Here is a 25360-nt window from a genome sequence, read left to right as displayed (position 1 = left end):
ATCTTGCCTCTCATTATGAGGGAGGGGTCCAGCCCGTGGGACAGGCCAGGATCCTTCCTCTGGCTGACCGCGACCTTGCATAACGATTCCATTTGTTTTACTTCATGCAGGTTGTATGAAGTGTTGGGTTTGGTTCATTCTGCATTATGTTGCTTTGTTGCTTTACGCTGCTGACAGACACCCATGGACACACACACACACACACACACACACACACACTTCCAGACACTTACTGCAGATGGTTTAGACAAAGTGCTTTAAATCATTGGCAATGAGCTGGAAAATAGACACGTTTGTTGGTCTGGCAATTCAAAATTGTTTGTAAGAAAAATTGAATCAAAGATGCACGTTGTTTTTGAGAAAGTTCCATAACAACCTTGTTTTGAGAGTATTATAATTTATAATATAAAAGTACACTATTTTTAGACAATATTGGGTTAGAATGGGCTTACTGTGGGGTTCAGCACATAACTGAGAAGACACCACACTGTCAGTATGATAAAGTGTACATTCTAGCAAAACTACAACATGCACCACGTCAGGTATAAACAAACAATCATTTTGGTGCAGGGCTCCGATGGTTCCTCACACTTATTTCACCAAGTCTAAGAAAACGTTTTCTGGCTCAGACAGATTGGTACTTTCCGAAGCCAAAGCAGTCTGTGATCTATGATTTAGTGACACACTGCAAGCACCGAGATGATTGACTCGGCAATTTAGGTTAAACATCTTGAAGTGTTTACTGGGGAAAGTGTGTGTATCTGAATAAATACACCGATATACTGTACATTAACGGGGTATTAAAGGTAAACCCAACTGAGCTGCTTTGCAGCCCTTGGTGTGTCTTGTGGGTAAAGTAACTCTCTTATGTGACTGGTCAGTGTCCGGCTTCTCCCAGGTTTCGGTTTACCTGAAAAATACAGCTAGACCTCTGTCAGTAAGCTCACGTCCTTTGGAAAATGTGTTTGTGATTATTGATGAAACATTTTATGTAAATTGCTGAAACAATCTCGGAATTTTGTTTCTGCGTGGTTTCTGTAAAAATAATAATCAGTAGGAAAACTTAATTTTAATATATTTTCACAGGTATCAACAGTATAAAGGCCTCATTTCACACACACACACACACACACACACACACACACACACACACACACACACACACACACACACACACAGTGCTCAAAGACAGTCTTGGAATGCTTTCTTAAGTAAAAATGCTGTTAAATCATTACTGTATCAATTAAACAATCAATAGTTTTAAGTAAAAGACTAATTCCAAGTAGTAGCAAATTGAAACCCGAATTATAGTCCTAAAACAGCAGTTCCAAGTTAAGAAGATCATTGACATGCAGTGTCATTGGATGCTTTTTAATTAGTAACACTATTACAACAATATAAAGCACCAAACATTCGTGTTTAGTGTCGCTTTGGGAGCCAGTGACCACAATTGCAATCAATAGCAGCAAGAAAAGAAGCGAAGGAGTCAGTCAGAAAAAGTATGACAGTTAATAAAAAGAAGACATATGCAGATATGTTAAACATTGCTTGTCCAAGCACTTTTTATGAAACCATTACATTTGTAACATTTTAAAATTATTAACCAAGTGTCCCAAGACTTTGTGTAAGTACTGTGTATATTTTAAGACTTCGGATTAGCTATTTTTATTGTATTTTGCCAGCATAGCCATGTCTGTCTGTCCTTACGGCTGCACCTCTCATACCAAGTAAAATTCTTGGTGCAAGTTTGTGCATAGAGAATAGCTATGGCAATAGAAAAGATAAAAAATCTGAAATGTATTTAAGGAGTCAGAGTACCCTTTTTTAATAGAATTTACAGGTTTTTGTAAATTTACAAGTTTTTCAGAAACAGATTTTTTATAAGATATTAAACATGTCAGTGTCATACTCACAGCTGAATTACACATTAAAGTACAAATTTTTTAGATGGATGAATAACTTTAGTGGAATAAGTACATTTTTCTGCAATAAACTGTTATTAATATGTCAATATTTGTTATAAGACACCATCATATTATACTGTATATATATGGATCACTGTAATGTTCCCGATATTCCATTTTTATGCAAAAAATGTACGTGTATTTTATGCATATTTTGCAGCTGATGTAAATTTCTATACATGATAAACATTTAGCGGTAAGATATTTTAAAAATCAGTATATTTGCATTCTTCTGTAGTTTACCGGCTGGCAAACATACAGAAAAGCTTCTTCCCACTGTTGAGCCACATTAGAAGTTCTCAAATTCACAATCAAAATCTGTAATCCTGCATACGATGTACTTCCACTGCCGATCTCTGCAAGACAGAAAACAAGGAGACAGTTACAAAAACACCTCTGGCGAGACGAACCCTGCCTGCGTTGGGATATTTTCCACCGAAAAAAAGCGTGTGTAATGAAACGTATCAAACAGTGAATGGCTCCGTTGGCCTTTGACATCGACCATGTGAACGTAGGCAAAGCTCAGCGGGAGTTTAGTTTTTTTTTTACATTTATTCTTGAAGAAAAATCTTTCTCACTGTGCTTTTAAAACTGATGTTTACAGCTTCCAAAGGGATTACGGGTAACTGAACTAAATGTGTAGCCTGTCCAGATCAGCTGCCAAGCAAATAAATAATCAAAGCTAATACCAAGATCAATGTTAGCCTATGGGCTGACCTGAGAACACCACTGAAGGTGGTTTGCGCCCCCCTGATAAAATATCCATAGCCTGGCACCGTCATGTCTCCCTCCTCCCTGTAGTATTCAGGAACGTCAGTAGTCCTCCTGTGCCAGAAACAAGGGTCGGTTCTCAAACACATAGCGGCTGAGTATTTCTGCACCATGAGTAAGATTACAGGATTGTCTATCAGGACACCAAAGCCCACTCCCAGAGTAGGAGTTAGACGGGATGTACCAGCAGGAATAGGGACATCGGCGGCCATATCTGCAACAGTAGAACTGCCACTCGCGGTCCAAAACTGAACTGAAGTACTGACTTTGAACCCCAGCAACCATGGCATTTTTGGAGCACACGGAGAACCTGCAACAAAGACAAAATTATGCAGTGTTCCCTCTGAAGTATTTGCAGTGTACAGCCATACCTCACTGGGACACTGCATCCTCTCATCACATAGGCAACTGCAGTTCATTTCACTCAAGCACAATCCAACCAAACTGAGGCCAACGCGTAAACATGCCCAATCTGGTAGCACGGTTAACGGAAACTGTGCGGTGTGATTTTTCGTCCAGTGACTGTTAGCGATAACTGTATAATTGAAAGTAAAGTCACAGTTCGAAAGTTTCACACAACATCTGAACAAACTAAATGAAAATGTGAGTGCACAGTACTTAGCGCACAGATGAAACATTGCACATCGTTTCATTTATAAATTTGGAATTATTAGAGGAATGTTTGGCGAATTACCGAAGGGAGACCCCTGCAGTGACCCTGTACTGTATAAGCGGTTAAGGAGTGTAGGTAGACACTGGCTGAAGTATGTGATGGTAAAACAGACTAATACTGCTTCTAAATTTACATTTAATTAATTTAGCAGACACTTTTATGGAAAGTGACATACATTTGAGAAAGCATGGTTAGATTGTCTCTGGAGAAACCAAGGGTTAAGAACCTAGCTTAGGGGCTCACTCTGCCAACCCAGAGACCTGAACCCTCAACCTTCCGATAACAGCGTCCTAACCTGCTGTGGCACCTCTGTTCTTCTACTGGATTAAGGATAACCGTAGTGAATGAATAGTCTCTCCAGATAACAAGGCTAGCAGATGATCAATGGTAGCCTATGATCTGATGTGAGATCAGTGAAGGTGGTTTAGGCCCCCTGATAAAATCTGTATCCTGCTTCACATTCTCTGCTTCCTGGGATCTGCGCTACCCTCCCTGTGGTCCTGTACTGTATAAGTGGGTATATCTATGAAGGATATGGCATTAGGCAGCGTGTCTTAGCGAATCCTACAGTGGTTTCACACCTCAGGAACTGTTAGCTTGATTCTTGTCCGGCGTCGTTAGTGCGGATTTGCATATTCTCGCCATCTGTGAGTTTCCTCCAGATTCTATCCCTTAGTGCAAAGATATGCGTTTAAGGTGGATGGGTGTCTTGGTAAATGGGTGTGATAGACAGGCATCCCATCCAGGGTGTCCCCTCTTCAAGTCCATGGCTTTTTCGGGCTGGTTTCAGGCTCTGTGTCCCAGTACTTGTTAAGCAGTTATGTAAAATGGATCTTGTTGATAAACATTCTCAGTGACACACCAGTCAAATATTTCTCTTCCAGTTTGTACATCTATGTCTAAAATAAAGGTCAGCATGACAACAGTGATGTTCCACTGTTGGCCAGTTACCACCAATAACTCCAGATTTGAACATGCACTTCCCTGTGTTACCAAAGTTTCTTCCTTACGAACTTATGAATGACGTAGCGTTACAAGGGTTTCGAGAAACTGGGCCCAATTCTCTGAAATGCCAAACAATTTGATTTATTCTTAAGCATTTTCATTAGTGACAATTATTTCTCCAAATAAAAATAGTTACACGCAGTGGTACAAATTAATCAATATATTGATATTATATATGCATCATATACAGTACTATGCAAGTGTGTTCATTCAAAGAAAATGATATTTGAATGAGATTCTTGTTGGTGTAAAACTGTGACATTATCTCTGTCAAAGGGTGTGAGCTCAGCCATTTCAAAACCTCGCCTAAAGTCAGCCCATTTAGTTGGTTGTGAAATTCGACAAATACGTGGAACGGCTGAGGTGCCCCTGAGGAGAGGTTAGGGAACTGAAGCCGTGTTCATCTACCCATCCGACTAGTAACTTTTTGGAAAAAAGAAAAAAATATATTGTTAGTTTGTTATCTTTGGTTTACTCTTAATTTCCATACGTTCTAATGTCAAACTGTGTTTTGCACGGTACTGTGTATGAATGCATATGAATAGTGGTGCAGTGGGTAGCACACGTAAGTCACGGCGCCAAAATTGGGGGTTTGAATGTTGCCTCCACTCTCTGAATGTGGAGTCTGCATGTTCTCCCTTTGCTGTGTAAGTTTCCTACTGCAAAATCCAAAGTTGGCCTGTTGAACTACCCAGGGTCTCTCCATTGCCCATAGGGTGTAGGTGCCCTTTGCCCTCAGCTGCCTGGCATTGCCTCTAAGCCCCTCCTTGACCCCGTCAATGATAAAGTGGAAGATAGATGGATATACGAGGCGAGGGGTATCATTTAGTCATTCTGTTGATGTGACAATTATTGATGACATGTAAGGATTCAGGACTGTTAAAACGGTAACCTCACCCTCAGAATCTGATGCCAAGACAAGATCTAGTACAGGTCCTTCACACAAATGCATCATTCATATGATTCTCCACGTTACCTGCCCCGGGTCACGATACTCTACTGGATAGCGGCCTAGCAGGTGACAGTGAGTCAACCACAGTGAGAGGCAGACGCTGCTCCAGAACAGCAGAGAAGGGCAGACAGTGAAACAGTGGATCAGACGGCACACACTGCCAGCACTGTAAATCACACCGGGAGCCACGATGTGTCTGGCTTGCTGGCAGCGTCTACGCATTACACACGCGAGCCTGCTGACAGACAGCCGCAAGGAAAAGGTGGCAGAGTTAAATAATTAACCGTGTCTGAGAATCTTCAATGGCCAATGACATAGTAACATCAGCCCATGTAATATTGCATATATTTATAGATAACCCAATAACCCAAAGAGGAATTCATCCACAATGCTTGTTTTACTGCAGCGATATTTCATTATGAATATACACAAAGCTTTTTTTTTCTCATAATAAATATTATTGTTGAATAAATACACTTTTTAAAATTTATTCTAAATAACCATTTCAGATTTTTCTAATCTCTACAAATGCACAATACAAAATAATGATCTAAAATGACACACGGCATTTTAACTAATGGATCAGTGCATGCAAGATATATGCATATAATCTAAAATATAAAGGTACATTTTTGCTTTGGGAAGACAGGTATCACTCTACAATATATTTCCCATATAGTGTATTTCTACACATTCTTTTATTTTTCTATTAAAATGCCAGCTTTTGCTTTTCTGGCCGACTGCTTTTACTTCGCAGCACGTTGTGAGTTGTGTCTTTTGTTAATCTGCCACATTGTCCAGACGACAGGTTCGCCTTTCATTCCTCATTCACTCACCTTCATTATACAACATCAATCATTGTTTTCTCCTCTTTTCTCGCTCCCCTTCTGGCCCATAATCAAAGCTGTTTCATTTTGCTTGACTAACGGGGGCGTTTAATCAGCATTAACATGAGCAAACCCCAGGGAATAAAAATAAAGCAGAAATTAAATCTTTGATTTGGTTTGCTTAAATCATGACCAATGCATTTATTATACAACACTAATTACAAATTTTGCAATTAATTTCCATTGTGAGCTGCAAAATTACTGCTTCGGAGAAAAACAAGCTTTCGAAGAACTTTGAAGCAATACTTCACTTTTGCATGGAGTCTGATTCAGCAGTAAAGCCCCGTGAAACATTTAATAAGAAAAATACAGGACTATGGAAGTATTACTCAATGTTAGTTGTTTCTACCAACATACCTACGGTCACTGCATGCGGCTGCCATGTAAAATGTACCAAAGTGGTAGGAAATGCCAATTGCCTATAGAAAGTCTAATTTTTTGTCCCTCTTCAACAAAAGGTTATTACAGATATAGCTTGACCAAGCTAACTCAGGCCTACTTAGGTCAGAACAGACGCCCTTTATGTAGATAAACACAAAGGAGACCAAAGCCTACCATTCCATGCCGGCACGGTTGATGTCATCCCACCAGCACTCAGTGGGCTCTCCCAAGTAATGGGGGGGCGGCTGGCATTCAAAGGTCCACAGGCGGTCAGAACCTTCCGCTGCGCTGAAGTAGCTCCTCACGGCCACCAGCAGCTCTCCGTGGGGGCACTGGAAGTTGAAGCCCTGTTGGAACATGTTGACCCAGTCCTCATCATACACAGGCTGCCCTGACACCACAGTCAGAAGGTGCAACGCCAGCAGCAAGATGCTGGGGCTCATTCTTTCAAATCTGACCGACTGGTGTCAGCAAGGTCACGGGCTGAGAAACCTAGTATTTTGCTTTTTCTCTCGAAGCTGGATCTGTCACGCTGTATGCTGGTCAAAAGGCTTCGGCTTGCACATGTTTTATATCTTCATCCAGAGACAGCATGTAATTTTCAGGCAGTTTGGGTTGCAACTTGGGTTTAATAGTTAAGGTGGAATGTCCAAAAGTCCTTCCTATATCGCAGCAAATGTCATGCTGGATACCTTAAAAGCGAAACTCCAGCCTGAAGGCTTTTGGATTAGAGAACCTTGCATTGCACTTAAATCAGTGTTAATCTTTCTCATCAATAACGTTTCCTTCAGCAAGAGCTTTGTAGTACAAAGTAGGGCAATTGATGAAAAAGAAGTACAACTATTATCATACAGATTATATTGATTTGGCTGCAAGTGAATATAACCAATATTTAAAATGATTGTGACACTGTGAAGGAAATGTAGGCAAAGTAATAACTAAGAACCCTTAGCCCATCCTTATTATTTTACTTTAAAATGTATGATCCCAGGAGCTTTGTAGAGGAGCAACATCTATTTTAAAATTGTAGTACATCAGCGGTAAGTTCTTGTCTTCAATTTTGTAAGATTAATATTCAATTTTAAATCAACCAGTTACATTAATATTGAGTGATCAAAAGACATTATACAATGTACTGCTTTTCCACAACTGAAAATATAATTTAAATTAAACAGACCATAACCTTGCTTGCCATGGTGAGGACTCACAATCAAGAATGATACATCAGAGAACTGCAGTATGCATTCTGTAACATGATTAGTCATCATATCTCTAATTGCGGGAGCTAGAGTCACTTCAGTTACAACTTGCAAGTGACTCAATGTGAAAAGTCACGGACGATTTTCAGGACTGCGGGGTTGCTTTTAAATACAGGAAAAAGCAGCTACTGTACAAGGGTTTAAACAATGTAACTGAAACACTGGACAAAACGGTATTTGAGGTTTCACCTGGTGGCCAGTCTTCAGTGGCTGCACATTCCATCAGTAAGAGCAGAGTGTGAAGGTTGAATTAGTATAGCAATAACACAGCTGTATATAAAATATTGCAAAATCCACCCAACATAATGGGAGACATATCTGCGTTCAAAAGAGGACAAATTGTTGGTGCTTATCTCACTGGTGCATCTGTGACCAGGATGGCAAGTCTTTGTGGTGGATCGAGAGCCACGGTCTCCAGGGTAAGATGAGGGTCCACATCCAACAGGAGTAACTGTGGATGCAAGAGGAAGCTGTGTGAAAGGGACATCTGGGAACTAACGCAGATTGTATCCAAAAAACATTAAACCACAGCTGCTTGACTACGAATTAAATGCACAGCACAGCTCACCTGTTTCCACCAAAACTGTTTGTCAGGAGCTTCACGAGGTGAATATTTATGGTTGGTCTGCTATAGCCAAACGGTGGATCAGACGCCACACTCTGCCCAGGGGTGCTGCTAGAGATTTTGGGCCCCATGAAAGACTATCACACTGGGCCAAATATTTTAGGACCCCTCTCACTCAGGGGCACTTGGAATCATCCTAGCGTTCCCCCCCTTTACGGTGGCCCTGCTCTTGCCAATGCCAAACGTCGGTTTCAATGGCAGCAGTGCAAATCAGGGGCTGTGGACAGCGTGGACATCGTTCTCTGATGAATCCATCTTCACTGTCTTTCCCACATCCGGTAGAGTTATGGTTTGGAGAAGCTCCAAAGGTGCTTATGACCTGGACTGCGTACCCAGAGTGGAGCACGGGGGGTGGATCAGTGATGGTTTGGGCTGCAAAACCATGGCATCCCCTAATTGTACCACCTATTCTAGATGGGTGTGTCACTTGCAAGGATTACCAAACCAGTCTGGAGGGCCAGGTTCAGCTTGTGGTTCAAACATCGTACCCAGAAGGCAATGCCATTCATCAGGATTATAGTGTACCAATACACATAGCAAGACAGGTGAACATGAAAGTAAAGTTGAATATTTCTCATGGCCTGAATATTATTGAGCCACTTTGGGGTGTTTTGGAGAAGCAACTCAGAAAACGTATTTCCTCCACCAGCATGGTCACTGTTCTGCAAGAGGAACGGCTCAAAATTCCTCTGGCCACTGTGCAGGACTTATATCTATTATTCCAAAGATGAATTGATGCTGTATTGGTCACAAAAGGAGGCCTTACACCATGGTAATAATTATTGTGGTCTAAAACCAGGTGGTTCAGTTTAATTGTTCAACCCCTGTATAAAGAAATTGTATTTTAGGCAAAAAAAATATTATTAAGTTGTCATTTTCCAAATAATCAACTGGAAATATTTATAAATCCTGTATTGATTTACGAAGTTACTGGACATCATGGCTGGCCTGGAGGTTGGAGAGTACTGTGCAGAGTGGAGGCAGAACCTTCCCAGTTGATTCTACGGTTCATCAGGGGTGTGTTCTTGCTCCTATTCTGTTCTTTGCTTGCATGGATTGGGTGTTGGGAATGGTTGTGGGGTCAAGCAGCTAAGGGACATCTGTTGGTGAAGAAAGATTCACTGATCATAACTTTGCCAACAAATGCCGTGATCTTCACGGAGTCAATGGAGGGTTTGATCTGGATTCTTGAGAGTATTAGTGTCTGGGCTTACGAGAGTCCTGGATAAAAAGCAAGATCCGAGTCTTTAATGACGTCTTGGCCACAGCCATCAGCAGTGTGTCTATCTGCAGAGAAAAGGCTCACTTACCTCAGCAGTGACATTAATGTTTCTGGTGACTCTTCCTATGAAGTCAGTAGATGGATTGGGAGAGCATGGGGGGGGGGGGTCATTGTGTGGTGCTCTCGATATCATTGTAAGAGGATGAAGGTCCACATTTTTAGAGTCCTGGTCCGCCGTGTTTTGTTCTATGGCTGCGAGATGGATGCTACCCAGTAACTTGAGACGAAGACTGAACCCCTTTGGTACTGTGTCTCTTCGGAGAATCCTTGGGTACCACTGGTTTGACTTTATGTCTTTATGTCAGACGAGCAGTTTTTCAGGGACTCCTGAATGAGGCACATTACCTGCATTGTGAAGAAGCGTCAGTCATGACACGGTGACCATGTGACGCGATTCCCTGAGGGTGATCCGGCTCTCAGGATCCTCATTGCTGAGGACCCGAGCGGCTGGACCAGGCCTGGGGGACGCCCAAGTAACACCTGGCTGCAGCAGACAGACGGCCATTTCTGGAGGGAGGGACTGGACTGCGAGTCGACCTCGGGGGTTTCCAACCAGGAGGTGTTTGATTGTGTGTTGGATGAGGCAATGCACTGTACTAGTTCATGCTCCTCAACCTGACCTGACCTGACCTTTTACTGAAATAATTAGTGTCTCTGTTAAATTAAGGGCACTTTTCCACCTCACTTTCACTGCCATAAAAACTGGTACCAGAGCCAAATAACATCACAATGCGAGTCGGGGGTATTTTGCTTAGTATATTATAGGGCTGGGCGATGTGCGATACTGATACCAACATCTCTTGTTATGCACATTTCTTGTTACCAACTTTTCTTACTTTCAGTTCGGCATGCAGACATTCTAGTGCAGAAAGTTTAAGTCTCGGCAAAACCTTTTTTCTCTGTCATAGAAAAAAAAAAACTTACCTAGCTTTGCAATTTTAATTATTATTCCTTTTATAGATTTCTGCGAATCACTGTAATACGACGTGTCATATTCAAAGAAAGCTGGCTGATTTAAGTAACAAAATGCAACTATTTTACACAGGAGTGTGGCTTCCATTGTGATTACAACTGATTCACTATTTTGAAAGTGAGGAAGGATTAACACGGGCAGAGGAGCTGTGCAACCGCAGGCAAGAAGCAGTGTAATGTTTCCTATCTTGTTTCGCACAATCTTTCCTGAGTGTACTTATCGGTTTTCCTGTTTACTTGGTAACATTAAGACCTCGCCTGTTGTTCGTGGAACTGTTTACTAAAATGTACTTTCAGGGCAGTAGTTGTGACACATTACAACATATTTACATTATGTTTACATACACAATCTTTATTCTTCTATACATTGTTTTTATTATTCAGCAACAAAATCAGTAACAATAACTAGAAACAGGAGTGGTCGGAAGGCCGCATTTTGCTATGTATATATATATATATATATATATATATATATATATATGTATATATTTATTTACATATATATATATACGTATATACACAGGGCACACTCACACACCATTCACTCACACATGCACTTCTATGGGCAATTTAGCAACTCCAATTAGCCGCAGCATGTCTTTGGACTGTGGGGGGAAACCGGAGTACCAGGAGGAAACCCCACAATGACATGGAGAGAACATGCAAACTCCGCACACGTGTGACCCAGGCGGACACTCGAACCCGGGTCCCAGAGGTGTGAGGCAACAGTGCTAACCACTGCACCACCATGCCCCCATACAGTGTTTTATCATGGAGCTAATGTCACAGCCATTCTCTGCATTGCACCAGGGCCCAGGGAAATGCTATGCCATATCACTGTAACATGTAATATAATCCACTTAAATTTAATATCAAAAAAACCTTCACACCCACATTCAAATCTAAACAAATTGTCTTGGAGGTTTTTCCACTAAGCAAAATGTGCTTAGTGCTCTATGCTTAACACTGTTCCATCTACAGCCCTGGTTGGTGACATGCAATATCAAGCCTCTCATCAAAAGTTAAACAGAATATGTTAGTTGAAATGTGCGAAAGTAGGTTCAGTGATAGATATTTTTCAATGTTAAATATAGTCATAATAGGGAAGGGATCTCTCATCCTGGCAGAGGTTGGAGCCCCCTGCTCAGAATTACTGGATGGATCAACTGGAAATGTGAAAAGCCAATAAATGTGTTTTTACGTGAATGCTCTGAGTTCTATAACTCGGAAACTACACCTATTCATTTCACATTCCACTTACATGCCAATTTGAAAATTCTTTTTCCTCCACTTATGTGGTTATTTGTATTTCTTTATTTAAACTGTCTTAAACTGTAATTTATACATTTCTATATGTCTAAATGTCTTAATGCACTCAAAGCCATGTATTATCCATTATAAATGCACAGCTGTGGAGGCAAAGAAAAGTAAATTTATATATTCAGCCATTCTTTTATTCATTTAACGTTATGTACCTTCTGGTTTTCATCAGCAATATGGCTAATTCCTGTCTTATTCAATTTTTACTGATTATTAAACCCGATTATTAAACCTGGAATTGTGTACCATCTTATTTAGGCAGGTTAACATGACTGTAAAATATGACTGGACTACAAGTGCATGAAACCAGTTCATTTCCTTAAATTCCCTGCTTGCCCTTGATGACCTGCACATATTTCTGGTCTTTCCTAGTGTTCCGAGTCTAGTCCATATCTTGGTATTCTCCCGATATCAAGTTGTCTAGTTTTTATCTCTGTCCCCATGGCGTGGCCATTTAACATACTTATTGAAGTACCTATTTTATTTGTTCAGTGGGATCTCCATCGTACACACGGCACAAGCTGGTGATGATGCTTGTACTACTTGTACAGAACAAAGTAATGGGTTAACATTACCGCTACAAAACCAAGTGACGCTTCATGAACCATTTGCTGTCTTTTTTGACCCTACTAGATGGTACTTTCTGTTCAAAAAAGGGGCATAAAGCATGCCCCAAAGCAAACCAAGAGCACCATCTAGTGGGCTCAAGAAATACAGCAAATGGTTCATGCAGCATAATTTTGGCCATCATCCCTGGGAGTGTGCATTTCATTTGGATGAACCCTAACCCTAACCCTAACCATATTTGAACAGTGTTTATCCTTTTGTGGGATCTTGCAAGTCATTTCTATTCTGAGAACACTATAGATTTCCAGGTATTGCCAAGCTCCAGATACATGTACATATACATCAGACTTGCTGAACTAAATCATAAAATGGTAGTTAATATGCCCACTGCAGTATTATCTTTCAAGAAACCAATTGTATGATTATGAAAGACTGAACACGAGAATCCTTTGAATTTCAATTAATTTCGAGCATTATTTAACAAATCTAGAGCAGGGGTGAGACCCCCCTCCTACAAAGTGCCTGAAGGTTTTTGGGTTACCTTTCTTTTAGCAAATCTACACCTGGAGCACCAGGAGAATTTAGATTCTATCTTAATAATAGCTTCACCAAAGCAATGATGAGCTACTGCAGAACAAAATCTAACGTAACATGTGACCCTGGAACAAATTCCTAATTGTAATCTTGAGACCAGAACCTGGAAACTTTCAAAGAAATGTTTCTAATAAACTAATAATATTTTTTAATAGTCTAACAATTAGACCACCAGGTGAAGTGAATACATATTCAAATAATTACTTCAATATCTGTCCATCCAAAGTAGCATATAAAGTAGGTATAGATAATATTCTTGGCCATTATGCAAGGAGAGGAGTATAATCACACGTATAAATGCAGATACTGCCACGGGAAAAACAGAAGGATGTGATCTGAACTGGCACCACAAAATTCTCCAGTGGAAGAGCTCGAATTTGTACATCCATCCATCCATCCATCCATCCATCCACCCATCCATCCATCCATCCATCCATCCATCCATCTTCCAACTGCTTATGAAGTAAGCGCGTATATGTGTGTGTGTGTGTGTGTATGTGTGTATATATATATATATATATATATATATATATATATATATATATATATATATACACACACAGACACACTGACAGACACACACACGGATACAGACAGATGGACACAGATGGACAGACACACATGGACACAGACTGACAGATACACAGACGCACACACACACACATGGACACAGATGGACAGACACACACACACACGGACACAGACAGACGGACACAGATGGACAGACACACAAGGACACAGACTGACAGACACACCCACACAGACGGACACAGATGGACAGACACACAAGGACACAGACTGACAGACACACACACAGACAGTTGGACAGAGATGGACAGACACACAAGGTCACAGACTGACAGACACACACACACGGACACAGACAGACGGACAGAGATGGACAGACACACAAGGTCACAGACTGACAGACACACACACACGGACACAGACAGACGGACACAGATGGACAGACACACAAGGGCACAGACTGGCAGACACACACACGGACACAGACAGACGGACAGAGATGGACAGACATACACGGACAAAAACGGACAGACACATACAGACAGACGGACAGACACACAGACAGACGAATACACAGACAGACAGACAGACCTTAACCCTTAACCCCTAAGATAAGTAATAATCTAAGTAATGGACTGAATATTACATAGAAAAGTGAGGGTTATTTCTGGGTGCCTCAGGAGAACTTTACTCTGGAAAACGGCGGAACGTTTCGGTGGGAATATTTCTGGGCAAACTAATATATTTCTTTACGGATGCATGTGGTTTGTTTTACCAGAAATCATAAATAGAACACACTTGCGTCACTGCTGGCTAATACAAAAAGTGTATTTTTAATCTCACTACGACAATCCGCCAAGAAAAGAGCTCTAACACGTTAAACAGGGGTCGCTATGGTAACACCTGCATTATCCGCGTAGCCTAGCTATCACAGTGCTAAAATCTGCAAATGCCGGGTAAAAAATAACTGTGGACAGCAGCAATACTATATATATTTATTTTATTTTGACACTGAGCAAAATATGAAAAAACAGACATGACATAATTGAAATGTGATCCTTTCCACTGTGGTCATACGATCTTTTATTACTATCAAACATTTTTTTTTCTTTGAAGTCACCCTAATTTGAAGTAAAAAATTTTTTAAAAATCCGCACTATGCAGTTCTAGGACTTAAGCGGGTTACAGCGCCACCTAGTACATGTAACTATAATCCACATCATACAGATGCCGGCGACACCAGCTCTATTCAACTTACCTGCGTGCAAATTTTTAGGTAAATTCAAACCCATATCTCTGGGTAATCGCTCTTGATTCACTCACTGAGCAGCCAGTTTTGCAACATGTCTTGGTGAGATATGAGCGCATGATATGTAACAGAATTGGTGAATATAAAATTCCTTACTAAAGTATGTTTTCTAGCTTCGGGGACAGACCAGGGCGGAGCACCCATATTTTGTAAGACGTACCAGTGCTACGCAGAAGCCCGCATGTTGTGATTAGCCAGGGCTGGCCCTCCCTTCCGTGCCGGCAATATTTTGCGGGCGGAGCCAAATAATCAGGAGAAATAAATTTTCTGGGGTGCAACTAGGCAAAGCCGGGTGAGATCTCGTACATTTTTTTAAATCGGGGGGGAGAGGCGGGGTCTCCGGTGTGCAGTCTGCCTTAAAACCACTTAAACAAAAAAAACCAATTACAAATAAGAAGAAAAGCCACAGGAGAGCGAGTCAGAAGTACCAAGAAATGCCAGCCGCAAATAAAGACGCTGATGGTGGATGGAAGAATTTTCTATGGAATTCAGAAAGGAAAGAGTTTTTAGGTCGGACCGGGGGCAGTTGGGGTAAGTATTTTTAAACATTATGATAAAATAATATTCGACTCATTTGTGTACTCTTTTGATGATATGGATGCAGGGGTGTTTCGTGAATAGCCTGTTTCACATAACAAATGTTACTATAGCAACTAGGTAGTACTTAAACACTGGTGTCATTTCTTCATAGGGTCAGAAAAAGCATCAAGTCATTCACATGACTTTGCAGCGTTTGTCTTATTGGTACAAGGTCAATAAGCTCATGGACAATTCATTAGCAACAATGCACTGGACATGTTTGATAGCTAGAATAATGAAGTGCATATGACAAAAGACTATACTTGTAATTTTTTGTTGTTACCGTCATACTTTTTTATTAGTTATTAGTTAAGCAAAGTCTAAATATTCTACTATGCTAATTACACAATAATTTTAACATTTTAAACCACGAGACTGAACACTAATGACTAAAGACTCTACAACAAAGAAATTATATACATTCAATTACTTAAATCTAATAAACCTGATTTGTGTTAATCTTTTTCTGTTTCAAATGTCACCTTGACGGTCGTAGCTGATGACTAAGAAACCATAAATATGTGAGAACTATGTCAGACTTATACAGTATTCTACAGCATTCATAGTGTTCCAATATCAATATATAATTTTCAGTGTCACTGGATAGGAGATGCCTCGAAAGGTTTCCTGGCTTTTAAAGGCATATTTTCAAATGCACGATGTATTAATTGGTGATTTTAACGACTGAGGGATGAAACGGGACGGTGGATGAAGGGTAGTCAAGGTGATATGCTCTCCTCTATCCTGAATCCAAATGAACACGTTGATGTAGTACGCTGTTATTCTGAAAGGGATGTCTTATTATGTCTTACAGTCACTGATTTACACTTAATTCTAAGGGAAACTTTAAAGAGAAACTAAGAAAGAGCTTGTCTCCTAGCAACATTATAACCGCATATATTTTTACCCATCGCCAAGCATAGGAGGGCGCGATTGTCTCAGTTAGAAGACCAACTTAATTAAAGTTCGCTTCACGTCGGTGTAACCCTTCATCTGTTCGCTTTTAGAAAGATATGAACGACGATGTAACTGGCGACATCTGAAATTGGCGATTTACGGCCATAATCACGCGGATTAACGTCGGATTTTTGCTCATCGGCTAATTTGGAATATATTTTATTCCACTTTGCTTGCATGTTGCACGTGAAAGGCCATCTGATACTGAAATTAACCAAGTCACCGAGTTAACAGTCTGGTTACGCCACCTGCCTAAAGCCGAGTCGGATCCCAATGAAACATAACGATAAAGTGTTTTACATCCTTTGGGGAAATTTGCCGTATGAATTTGCCATTATCATATACTACACCGCAGTATACTTAGATATATGCTGATTTACGTTAAATTTAAGTCGTAATTATCGAACAGGATTATTGCATCAGTAAAAGTCCAAAACTAAATATTACTTACGATTTGGACTCGTGCGATGCATTATATTATGCCTGACTGCAGCGAAGCGTAAGTTATTACCGTATCTGCTGGAGAAAATGTCCAACGTAGCCGTGACCCTTTGTCATTGCTGAATGCAGCACACTTCGGGGATAGCATGCATTAGATACCGGACATAAGAAACGTACATTAACCTGGATTTCCACTTACTTTTCATCCAGGATTTACGAAGTATAGATTTGGACAGAATGGAAGGAAAGCACTTTGTGCTATTTTTATGCCGATTGGACAGTTTATGAGCGTGACTGTCGTGACCAGCTTCAGGCAGCAATGCACATTCCTTTAACCAATAATACGCATCAGTAAAATTTAAAGGTATTTGGAGCCAGAAAATCCACGAACCATATTTTCGATTTCAGCTTCATATTTAATTGAATGGGTTCCTGAAATGTAAAAAAAATCGTTTTTTTTTCTCACGGTATGAGGTTTGCATGCGTAATACTGTAAAAGAACAGCAAGCCTACTGCGATGTCCTATAAGCCCATCTGAGTAAATGAAGCCAGAAAGTGCATTATAACATTATGCTGCCAGTGTACCTCTATCTGTGAATGCACGCGCACTTTAATGATCGTGTTTATATTCAGTCCTGTTATTAAGCAGCAGACAGTTGAATGGCGTGCAGACTGCAGGTGCACTAAATATATGGCGAGCCAGCCCTGACTGCTGCAGTGGGGATGTATTTTTCCACTTGCCAGAATTATGACTCAAATGGTTGGGGGCGTCTGGCTTTGTTAGTGGAGTCCTTGTTGCTAGATTTAATTTTTTTTTTTTTTTGGGGTGGGGGGGGGGGGGGGCACTGTCCATCATTCATTGTTGCAGTTTTGTTAGGTAGAGAAATAGTGTGAAATACTTAAAATTCTCCCGTTCTTCGGACAAGGGATTTAAGGGACACTGGCAATTTGGAGTGGACACCTACTTAAAACACAGACACTCTATTAGCATGACGCTTAGTTTCTTTTAGGACAGTTTACTGCTTGTGTACTTCAAACAGCATGATCTCAGGTTATTAAAAGAATTTTCTCCTGAACCTTTATTGCAAGCTGTCCTCAAACTGCCCCATCACTATTTTTTTCCAGCAAAGATATTCTTGTTTTATGTGATCTTCTATGGATTCCTGGCTGGAATATTTATCGGAACCATCCAGGTGCTGCTGCTTACCATCAGCGACTACAAACCTACATACCAGGACAGAGTTGCACCCCCAGGTAAGGCTGCAGACCCCTGATCTAATATCAAATTTGTCTGCAACATAAATTCTTATATATATATATATATATATATATATATATATATATATATACATATACATATATATATATATATATATATATATATATATATATATATATATATATATATATATATATATATATATATATATATATATATATATGTGTGTTTGGTCATGTAAAATCCCACAGAACACTGGAATCGCAAGACACAAGTATAGTCTTGGATTTTCCAACAAGGCTGAAAATGTAATTAACTGTCAGATGTGCTTAAAGGGCTGCATTACAGACAAGTTGATGGCTGAATGGATGGATGAATGGTCAGGTGAGGTGAGGTTAGGGAGCACGTTGTAGCACGTTGTCGCACCCACCGCATGATCTTGGGATCCCGGTTGGCAACCCCGCAGGCCGGCACGTGGTTCAGTCCAACCCTCCGCCAATGGCCTGTCACAGCCAGGTGTTATGTGTGTGCCCTTGGCCTGTTCCACCTGCTGAGGTACTCGGCAATGAGGATCCTGCGAGTCAGGGATTTGTGCCACATGGCCATAGTGCCGTAACAGATGCCCCCCTCATAATGCAGGTAATGTGCCTCATTCGGGACTCCTCTAGCAACTGCTCGTTCAATATGAAGTCAAACCAGTGGTACCGAAGGACTCTCCAAAGAGACAGAGTACCGAAGGAGTCCAGTCTTCATCTCAGCTCACTGGATAGCATCCATGTCTCACACCCATGCAGGAAAACTGGGAGCACTAGGACTCTAAAGGCTTGGACCTTCGACCTCTTAGAAAGATTTCGGGAGCCACACACCCCTTTCCAGAGATCTTATGGACCCCCATGCTCTCCCAATCTGTCCACTGACTTCATAGGAAGAGTTACCAGAGACATGAATAGATGTCCATAAAAAAACTCATTGTGGAGGCCATTTCCTGCAAGTGTAGCACAGTTCACGTCAGGTCAATATGCATGCACTTGGGCAAATCAGCGTTTTTGCACCTTGTTCATTATAAACTTGAAACTTGCTGTTGCAAGTTTAGTTCCTTAATCAAATTAAATGTCTAAAAGGACTGACTGGTGTATGATGGAGAAACCAGGTTTTAATATTTTATAGAAAAAAATGTACCACTTTACAAAAAGGCTCATTCATTAGTATAAAAAAATTTACTTGTTAACAATTGTTAATGATTGAACATCAGATGTTGTATCCTAATTAATAACCTGATTATAAAGCATTCATAAGCCCTTTATAAGGGCAGTCTTATTGTGAAGTGTTATCAAACTGTAAAAGAGCATAAGGGTGTAGCTACTGTATTATCGCAAGGATCTTTGTGAGCTTGGTGGTTTCATTTCTGGTTAAATTCATCTTGGTCCTGAAGACCAGTCTGGATGTGGAGGGTAATCTTATCCTCTCCTTTCCTATCTGCATCAATCAGAAATGGTCGCAGTATAATACCCTCCTAGTTTTACAGTGTTTTCTCGAAGGTTCAGACTGTGTGTGTTAACTGTGTTGCTTTAAGGTCTACGTCGACCTTACGCTCCATGGTTGCCAAGATGGGTCCTACCAAAGACAAACCTTATTCAGAAAAGGTCGTTTCGAAAATCAGATCAATATGATTTTGAAATTGTATCGCAGCCTCTTTAGTCTTCTTTGAGAAATGTCTAATTTTTCCACACTTCGATCACATACATATACACATACAACACAGGACACTTCCTGAGATCGTTGTGGAAAAGAAAATGACAGTAGGCTGAATACAGCAGAAAGTTCCCATATTTTTTCTGCACCCTAGGACTCGTAGTTGCTAAAGCAGATGTCCTTTCTCTTCTCATTTTCAAGCTCAAGGCCCTTATTTATAGCAGCTCTTCAGTGCAGAAGCCTCAGCCTCATTTGCATTTTCACCTTTCAGCATAAGGACTGGGTTTAACCCAATTTGCCTACCATTTCCTTTTTTGCAAAGCATTTTGAAAATGTGAGACTTGCTTTCCAAGACAATATGGTTGTGGTGTCTCATATGCTCCAGTGAATTTGCATCGGTGTACAAATATATACTAACACACGTGCTGCTGTATGAAGCCCGTGCTTGAAGCCTGCTGCCCCCTTCGACTCATGTGATGCTGTGAGGCGCACGCTTGAGGCCTGCCTCGTTTTACCTACCTTTCACAGTGAGGCCTGCCTCACTAAAGAGACTGGAGTTTATGAAGAGAAAAATCAGCCTCCGCTGCCTTTTGCAGTCCCTCAGCTACTTTTGTTCCTGAAAATGTGTGACATTTTAGTGGAAAACTATTATCACATGATTTTACAGGACTATTTTAGGTGTCAAAATTGCATGATGCATGCAGCACTTTTAGCTTGGGTTAGCGTTTCTAAGCGCAATTGTTAATTCTGAGGGAATAAAACAAAATGTTCATAAAACAACTTGATATTGCAGTACATTTCAGCTGTAGGTGACAGTATTCATCTTCTGCGTAGAGTCCATTTTTTCCATGGATGCTGTATTGAAATGTACAAAAGCCAAATCAACAGAATAAGAATAATATTTGACCTTTTGTTTCTAGTAATTAATGGTTGTCTTTCTCACTCTATTAGGACTGACGCATCACCCACCTACTGAGAAATCAGAAATCAGTTTCAACATGAACAATCCAGAAACTTACTTTCCATACACAAAAGCCATCCGCAGCTTCCTGGATATGTATGATGATGAAAAGCAGGTGGACCAGCTGAAATACGAGGACTGTGGAGGTAAGTGCATGATACTTAATGTCACAAAGCAGATATCAGGGATGGGCGATACACATTTTTTCGGTTCTGATTCGATCGCGATACACAACTGCCGATACAGATTCTTATATGAGCTCTGTTTTATATATATATATATATATATATATATATATATATATATATATATAATTAATATTTTTAAACTAGTACATGCAAATGAAAGAGATATACCCCAAAAATCTTTACTTAAGGCACCAGAAACATTCATAACGTACTGTTTCACCTCTTATGTGCATCTTGTTTTAAGCGTTTTTGATGCATATTACAATTTAATCTGAACGTCTTCCGAGAGAATAAGCAAGTGGCGAATGCTTAAACTGCCCGTTTTTCCTCACACCGGCAACGGCGTCATTTACACTCGGCTGCGGCAGCAGCCCCTCCTGTATCACAAGCTGCAGCGAGGACGCAAAACAGCCCAAGCTAGCGACTCCCAAATCATCCATGGCTTTTTTCATACGACCTGCATTGTCTTGCACAGCTAGTGGGGTTTTTCCACTAAATGCTCCTTCCACAAAGATTGCATATAGCTGCGCTACTCAATAAAAGCATAAAATACATCTAGATCATCACCCTCTTATGTGATGTTCTTAGCGGTCAGCCTGAATGCCGCAAAAACATCTAAAATAGGAAAGAACTGTCACGTGATTGATTGTACAAATCGATTTAACATGAAAATAGGAGCTATTTTTTTTACAGACCGCTGAAAACTAAATAAGTAATTATTGTATGTGGATCAGTCACATGGCCGATACCCTGTTCGTCTAATAGGTCTCGATCGGTGCCAATACAGATCCAAATATCAGATTGGTGTGCCTGAAGTAGAGAAACATCATCTATTGCCATGGGGATATCGAGTAGCTTTTGCATATCTTTGCATATCTTGTGAGAGACAGTCACACATGTGTATACAGGTTTTAGTGGTCTGCCAGCCACCAGCAGTTGGGGTGAATGGCCTTGCTCAAGGGCCCTAGGTTCTGCTGGCTACAGGATTCAAACCCATAACCCTCTGGACAGCACTGTTGCTTCACACCTCTGGGACCAGGGTTCAAGTCTCCACCGTAGCTCCATGTGTGTTGAGTTTGCATGCTATAGGATTTGCTCTGGGTTCCCCGGTACCTGACCGTCCGTATGTGCGCATGTGTGGTGGGTCAGCAAATGATCCTGGGTTGCCCCCTGCCTTGTGCCTATAGCTCCTGGCATAGGCTCCGAATCCCCAAACCCTGCACAGGACAAGCGGGTACAGGAAATGGATAGATGGATGGAACCCACCTGACACTGGCATGGATCCCTACTCCGCTGATCTGCATGCCCCGTCATTATATAATTAATAAAGGGGGGCTCCATTGGATAACAACGGAGGGTGGTGATTCAAATCTTGCCGCTGTTCTTAGTGTGTGCTGATAGCACGTTCTTTCAGTGTCATGTGGATTTCCTCCTCCGGTGCAAAGCAACGTCACACCATAGCGTATGCTTGCGTTTGACTGTGAGCATGCATGTGCCCTTAATTGGCGTCCTGACATGGGGCTGCCCCTGCCCCTGACCCTGCCCCTGCCCCTGCTGTTTCAGACAGGCTTCGGGTCTCTCTTAAGACTCTCCGCTGGGTTAGTACTTGGAAAATGGATGGAAATTAAATATAGATGATGGCAGGCAGAATTAGAATGACATGCCATGGCAGATTCCGTGCTTTATTATGAGATAGATTCTCAGAAAGGAATATTTAGTTTAGCGTTATTTGATTTGTCTAAAGCGGGGTTCCCCAGTTCCGGTACAAGAGGGCCAGAATCTCACATCTTAACCTGCTAATTACCACGTTCAGCAGGTGTGTCTGAGCAGGGATATTTGCAAACTGGCGCTCCAGGATCAGATATTGTGAGCCCTGGTCTAAAGTGAGGTAAAATATTTATCTAAAGAATTGCATACTGTATTGGAATGGAATAGGTTAAGTGCCTTGTTTAAGAGTACGAGCAATTCTTATACTGGGTTTAGAATCGATAATCATGTCCTTATCTACTAGGGCACCAGCTGCACAAATTAATGCATATAACTTCATAAAAAAAAAAAATGAACACTTGTGTGGAAATTTAGTAGTTAAAGTGCTTTAAAATCATCGGTGAGAAGAAAGACCCCTGTGTGAGGTCACCCAGTACGGTACGGGACTCTGAGTACAAAAAGAGCATTCAGAACAAGTCATCGGACTACAGAAGCGCAAATCTAGGGAACGGCACAAAACCATTTCAAACGCACTGAGCATCCCTCAAAGGTTATAGCAGTCCGTTTTACAGCAGTGGAAAAAGTCAGGACCCAGACTGTTAGAGCTCTTATGGAAGCCAGTTGCTGAAAATCTGTAAAACAAACACACGCACACTCGCCACTCGCACATTCCTATTCATATCTTTGTGGGGAACCTCCATTTATTTCCATGGGCAATACCCTAATCCCAAAATGACAACCTTAACCATAAGTAACCAAACAAAATACAAGACTTTCAACATTTTTAGTTTTTTGATTGCAGCCACTGATTTTTATCAAATTTTGTTTCCCCTTGTGGGGACAGGAAAAATGGTCCCCACAAGGTCAAAATAACAGATTATCATGTCATTGGGGGGCATTTGGTACCCACTGTCCTTTACTATTCCTCAATTAATCTGACACAACTTGATCAATTTTTGGAAGTAATGGATACAGTCAGGGTTAGGGGTTCGAATCCCGTCACTGCTCTTTGTGTGTCGAGATTGCATGTCCTTCCTATGTCATTTGTCTCTTGTCCCGCACTCCAGACGTATGACTAGGTTAACTGGCATCTCTAAATTGCCTACACACCTTTCAGCAAGGTTGCTAGATGTACAGAATGTACAAATATTTCGCCATCACGATGTGCAGTTACGTATCCAGAAGGAGTACAGATATATCATAAACTACACCCTTGTTTTTGTGGTCGGCTCTTGAATATTTGCTGGTCTAATATATCAGGAACTCTGGCTCACTAATGTGAGAAAAATGTTGGGGTCAAGAAATTTGCTGCCTTATCCAGAAAACAAGCCTCGTATAATGAGATTTGATTGGCAGTTGCAAATGTAGTTCTCTCCTTCCGTCTTCTCATCTGCTGAAGGCTGTTATATTTGTATTTTAAGTGAACTAATGCTATAATTCAGATTTAGCTAGTGAATGAAAAATGATGCTGAAAGTTCATTAAATACCAGACTGATTTATTAGGATACTTATTTTCTCAGAACAACCCAATATTATCAAGGACAGAGGAGAGTTGGAAAGTGATGTGGGTGTCAGAAAAGCCTGTCGCTTCAAGAGGTCCTGGCTGGCCGGCTGCGCTGGCATGGAGGACCAGAACTTTGGATACGACAGCGGAAGGCCCTGTGTGATTGCCAAGCTTAACAGGATCGTGAACTTCATACCACGGGTAGGGCAGTTGGCTGAGGCAATCCCGATAATTTTCGTATTGTCTCACCGCTGGTCTCCACGGTATAAAGAACAGAAACGTGCTGCTGTCTGGCTGTGGATATGACGATGCTTCCTTAACTGCTCTAATTTCAGCCTCCAGCTTCCAATGACAGCATCCCTGAGGAAGCCAGAGAGAAAGTGCAACCCAACGTGATCCCCATCTACTGCACAAACAAGGTAGGGAATTTATGTAAATGAAGATCTAATTACCAAAATGTTATTTGTGCCTTGAAACTAACGGTTAGTTGACGTGCAGGATGACGTGTACGATTACAATCTGTCTTTACAGAGAGAGGAAGATGCTGGGAAAATCGGAGAGATTAAGTATCACGGCATTGGAGGTGGATTCCCCCTGCAGTATTATCCTTACTATGGTAAATTACTGCATCCTCAGTACCTCCAGCCCTTGGTGGCTATACAGTTTACTAACCTGACCCAGAACACAGAGCTGCGCATTGAGTGTCGAGTCTATGGGGAAAATATCCGCTACTACGAGAAAGATCGCTATCATGGACGCTTCGACCTGAAAATGACGGTCAACAATTTATGACCACTGCTACGTAGTTAGTTATTTCTCTTCCCTATTTTAAAACAAATTTAGTAACAGAAGAACCTTAACACATAGTCTTGAACAAGCTCAAAAACAGATGGGACACACACCTAACCCTAACACTAGCTTTTCCGCATACATCTAGGACTAGTTTGTAAATTGAAAAAGGAAAAAAAAAAAAAAAAAAAAAAAAGTAGAAATAGCAAACTATTTATTGTATTGTAAATGAGA

At 41.0% G+C, this 25360-nt stretch overlaps 2 protein-coding genes across 5 annotated transcripts; one reads left to right on the top strand and one right to left on the bottom strand.

Annotated features, from left to right (window-relative positions):
• Positions 1-1412: 1412 nt before the first annotated feature.
• On the bottom strand, positions 1413-17461 carry LOC125709533 (dermatopontin-like). 4 transcript variants are annotated; one of them, XM_048978096.1, is made up of 6 exons: positions 17137-17461; positions 8251-8343; positions 6808-6980; positions 2920-3045; positions 2682-2789; positions 1413-2320 (listed from the first exon to the last, which is right to left on the bottom strand). In XM_048978096.1, exons 1-6 carry the CDS (start codon positions 17212-17214, stop codon positions 2254-2256), a joined length of 645 nt encoding a protein of 214 aa, XP_048834053.1. In that variant the 5' UTR covers positions 17215-17461; the 3' UTR covers positions 1413-2253. The 4 variants fall into 4 exon arrangements, with proteins under 4 accessions (XP_048834053.1, XP_048834057.1, XP_048834054.1 ...); XM_048978100.1 differs by lacking the exon at positions 8251-8343; XM_048978097.1 differs by lacking the exon at positions 17137-17461 and having other exon boundaries at positions 8251-11178.
• Positions 15343-25329, top strand: LOC125709532 (sodium/potassium-transporting ATPase subunit beta-233-like). Its single transcript, XM_048978095.1, has 6 exons — positions 15343-15620; positions 18192-18320; positions 20929-21084; positions 24354-24538; positions 24673-24756; positions 24869-25329. Exons 1-6 carry the CDS (start codon positions 15524-15526, stop codon positions 25127-25129), a joined length of 912 nt encoding a protein of 303 aa, XP_048834052.1. The 5' UTR covers positions 15343-15523; the 3' UTR covers positions 25130-25329.
• The last annotated feature ends 31 nt before the right edge of the window (positions 25330-25360 follow it).

Source organism: Brienomyrus brachyistius, chromosome 16 (assembly GCF_023856365.1).
Source record: "Brienomyrus brachyistius isolate T26 chromosome 16, BBRACH_0.4, whole genome shotgun sequence".
NCBI lineage: Eukaryota > Metazoa > Chordata > Actinopteri > Osteoglossiformes > Mormyridae > Brienomyrus > Brienomyrus brachyistius.
This window is presented reverse-complemented; position numbering and strand designations above follow the sequence as displayed.